At 41.4% G+C, this 4093-nt stretch overlaps 1 protein-coding gene across 1 annotated transcript; it reads right to left on the bottom strand.

Annotated features, from left to right (window-relative positions):
- Window positions 1–1822: 1822 nt before the first annotated feature.
- anapc15 (anaphase promoting complex subunit 15) lies at window positions 1823–3574 on the bottom strand. Its single transcript, XM_035654916.1, has 5 exons — window positions 3508–3574; window positions 3024–3145; window positions 2711–2770; window positions 2459–2602; window positions 1823–2254 (listed from the first exon to the last, which is right to left on the bottom strand). The coding sequence occupies exons 2-5, from the start codon at window positions 3141–3143 to the stop codon at window positions 2207–2209; spliced, it is 372 nt and encodes a 123-aa protein (XP_035510809.1). The 5' UTR covers window positions 3144–3145; window positions 3508–3574; the 3' UTR covers window positions 1823–2206.
- Window positions 3575–4093: the final 519 nt, after the last annotated feature.

Below are 4093 nucleotides of genomic sequence, written 5' to 3'. Positions count from 1 at the left end.
GACGTGTTTTACTGAAAGTGGTGGTTGATTCTGATGTAAATTTTCCTTTGTCTGAAAATCACTTTAGCAGAACTTTTTGCACACACAGCTCCATAGGAGATGAAGCACAGTTTACCTCCAAATCAGCTGCCCTGGGGATACACTGTCGCTGCCCATATTGAGACTATTTTTCTCCCCTCCTGTCGATAGCATCTACCACATGGCAAAATAACTCATAGAAAAGCCTGACCTTGGGTGTAGAGGTAAACACCTGGGACTGCTTTGGTGGGACTCTGTCAGTGAAATATGATTTAAACTTCAAGTTTTAGAACAAAAAGACAGAAAAATAACAATTTTCTATTTTTCTCTGTCTTCTATTTTCCTTCTCTGCTTAAATGCTATTTTGTTGTATATGAATGTGTGTGTTTGTACCTTTAATGACAGATTTGCTGTGTGAGTGCAGTTAAAGTGTGTGTGTGTGTGTGTGTGTGTGTGTTTTCAGTGTCCAAGGTGAATTGAGCTGATGGCTGATGGCATGCAGAGTGCTGACAAGACAAATGTTTCACCTTTACCCTTCTTTACTTTGTCCACTGTTTCTCTCACTCCTGTTGCACCAGTGCCCTTCCTTCATACCACACATACATACATCTATACAAAGTTACACTTTCTGTAAGCAAAGTGTATGGTTCACTGGCTCATAGTCAAGTAAAATAACACACACACACATGAACACACATCGTGACTATCAGAAGTTGAAAGTTCAGAAAGACAACACAAGGAAATGTACCACTGGTGGCATTACACTGCTTTATGATGTGAGTGTTACATAGACATTGCATGGGCTGCAATTTGGAAAAAGATATATTAATAAAAAAATTTATTCTTGTCAACACTCACATGAATGAACTGACAACGGAATCTATTTTAATAAGCTGCTGTAAGGTGTCAGCGTGTGTTTAATACAGTAAAAGACGAACAGTATATATAAATGTGTGTAGAGATTCCTCAGTAGCGTGAACAGACAGTCCAACTTTCTCTAATTGGAGAGAAAGACAGACGACCACCTATCTATTCTCTCTATTTTTTCTGATATGTCACTCTCTTCCTCCATCTTTTCCTCTCTCCATCCTCCACTCTTCCTGTCATACTTTGCATCGCTGTCTCTCCTTTCTGTCCGATAAGACCAGATGATATGATTTCATGCTCGGCTGTTGGAAGATATTCTCATAATTACTGCTGTAAGAAGGGAAGGCTAACAGATTCCTCCTCTCTCCGTCCCTCCCTATCCTCTCTCTTTCTGCTGCTCACACACAAAATTAATTGTACAGACATAGGTTTTGCTACCAAGGTAAGAAACACATACCGTCACGCAGTCTGATTTTAGACCTTTAGGATAACGTGGGGGCTAACTTTACCTGCCATACTCATATAGTTGTGTGTACATATAATTATTCTGTGGAATGGATTAATACCAACATCTCAGATGCACTCACTTTCAGTTACCTCCAAACAAAAGTGGTTTAGATAGACTGTTGCAGAAAAAAGTAAGACCCAAGTGGTATTAACCTCTAACTTTCTTTGTCACTTTCTCTGTTTTCTTCCAATAATCCTCTTCTACCTGCTTTAAATTTTTTCCCCTCTTTCCCTCTCTTACACATTCACACACACACCCTGACTCTGTCTGCCTCTGCAACTTTTGTTCACTCATCTTTTACCTCTTTCCCTCTCATCCTCTCATTCCCTTGGCCACTCCATTAACCAGAGGGTCACTTTTCCAGCTGGTTAGCCGAGGCCAGATTTCCATCAGGTCGCTGACGTACGAGACTGTCCCGCCATCTGTGTGTGTGTGTGTGTGTGTGTGTGACAGGTTCACACATTGCCACTAAAAGAAGAGAAACAACAAGACATGAACACAGCAGCTAAAAACACACATCCATGTTACTATTATAACAATGTGGATGTGTGCCAGGTAGCAACACTTACAGGGATGTCCAACGACGCCCAAAGCCTCCAAAGTCAGCTGCAGCTTTGGCAGGAGACTCTTATGATTTATCCAACCTACCTCTGAAGGATATCATGGTACGAGCTTTTCATTCAACGGTATTCTTTCCCGTGTTTACACAAATAAAAATATATATCTGTGTCCCAGACTGAAGAGGCAGCAGTCTGTTTTAAGTAGACATCCAGTGCCAGACAGCTTCAAGGAGACTAACATTGTCTTTTTGTCTTAAATCATCCACTGGTCTTGGTCTTGGTCTGGTCCCTCCATGTCCACCTGACGGAACAGAACAGAGTAAAAGTTGTTATTTCTCTGTTTGGGGAGAGGAAAGGAAGCTAAAAAGGAAACAACAGTGTATTTTAGATTTTTAATAACAGTTTGATCCAAGTCAAGGTTAACGGCATTAATGTTACACTGGCCTCAGTCATTCACTGTACTGGCATGGAAAAGGATTTTTCTACAACTCATACATTAAAGCACCTCATTGATCTCGCCGTCATCAGGTGACTCGTTGTAGTCATTCATCTCATCCATGTCCTGCATGTCTTCCTCATCTTCAGAGTCTTCCTCGCTGTCCTCCTCATCCTCGTCATCCTCCTCTTCCTCTTCATCGTTATATCCTGCCTGCGCCACAGTAAAGGCAGATGACATAAGCAATGGAGGAGGAAACTATGGACCATGTGTGTTTCACACTGTGGCATGGTCTGTTGATTATATTTTAAAACACACTACCTCAAAAATAGGTTTCCCAATGGGCATCAGGTTGCTGTCTTTCTCAGCGATGCTCTGCAGCTGAGACAGAGACGGACAGAGCACACATGTTAGACTACAAGCATAAAGAGTGTATAATAGTGTACATACAACTCTTAATCTCTGTTCATTATATCTTGTTTTTGTCTGTTGTATCTTTATTTAATGTGTATTTCTGATGTGTTGTGTTGTATTTGTTGTATCTGGAGCTGCTGTAGTGAGTGGATTTCCCCAATGTGGGATCAGTGCAGTCCATGTCCACATCCTAAGACCGTGTGTCCGCAGAGGGGTTTACCCAGGTGTGGTGCTGCTGCTCCTGCTGGAACAGCTCGGTCTCGTCCACACAGGGTCGGTCCAAGTTGAACCACAGCGACTCCGTTATCCGGGGGAAGAGAGAGGGGAAGAGCGTGGACATGTCTGCCACAGGGGACAACAACAAACAACAAACAAACACAGTGTCAACAAGCGAGGCTTTATTTAGTCTATGTGGAGCTTTTACCCTCCAAAAAAAACGGTAAACCCGGGTATTCACGTAAGAAATGGCACCGTAAGGTATGTGTCAGCTAATGTAACATAAACAGTATTGAACTCGGCGCAGGATGTTGGGGGGACACGGTGAGGAGCCAGCTCACATCGTTAAAATACGATTTAAAGTCTTCCTGTTTTCTGACATACAAACTCTAAAACTGTCCTCACCGGGAATCATATCGGTAAAAAATACGCAATATAATGTAATATTTACGTGTAATGCACAGCGGAATCATAAACAGAGTGAGTACCTGCCAGTCTCTCGCTCCAGCTTTCAAAATTTCAAAATAAATTTAACCGGAAGCCGTTGGTGTTCACCTATACATATGTCCGGTGTCCTGTTGGTCAGTGTCACCGCACAAAGGTTCCGCTTGTGAGGAGTAGTAGTAGAGCCAAGAAAGTGAAGCAAATACATTAATGTGCTGAACTAGCATGTTGATAGCGATGTAAATATTCTATAAAGTAATACAAATCTGTCCCGATGTATTCAGTCACATAGATAAATGAATCTATATACATGATAAATGATAAATATCTCAATAACAGCGAGGGACACCTGTTGATAACCAGAGATATTGTCTGTTACAAAGGAGTTTTCTTTCATCTGTGAGCCTTATCTGTGTACTAGAGTACAGTTTGTCCGTATTAATTGCACTGTAAATGATTTTTTCACATAGTCTGTAGGGAATTTCTAACGAATCTTCTAACAATGAACAAATTAGCTTGAAATCAACCTTACTTTTACTTTTCAGAGCAACATGGTTTCACAGGGTTGACACACATCATCGTTTCCCCTCTGTTTACTGTCTTTGAAGGTGTAGGGGTTACACTACTTAA

This window comes from Morone saxatilis, unplaced genomic scaffold (genome assembly GCF_004916995.1).
Source record: "Morone saxatilis isolate NCDOM2014 unplaced genomic scaffold, NCSU_SB_2.0 Contig14, whole genome shotgun sequence".
Classification (NCBI taxonomy): domain Eukaryota; kingdom Metazoa; phylum Chordata; class Actinopteri; family Moronidae; genus Morone; species Morone saxatilis.
This window is presented reverse-complemented; position numbering and strand designations above follow the sequence as displayed.

What these genes read in the sequence shown, in the direction of transcription:
- anapc15 (XM_035654916.1), bottom strand. Translation starts at nt 3,143, where the DNA reads ATGTCCACGCTCTTCCCCTCTCTCTTCCCCCGGATAACGGAGTCGCTG. An exon ending in TTGGGAAACCTATTTTTGAG is followed by an intron (nt 2,603 to 2,710) that starts GTAGTGTGTTTT and finishes ACTGTGGCGCAG; the next exon opens with GCAGGATATAACGATGAAGA. An exon ending in ATGACGGCGAGATCAATGAG is followed by an intron (nt 2,255 to 2,458) that starts GTGCTTTAATGT and finishes CTGTTCCGTCAG; the next exon opens with GTGGACATGGAGGGACCAGA.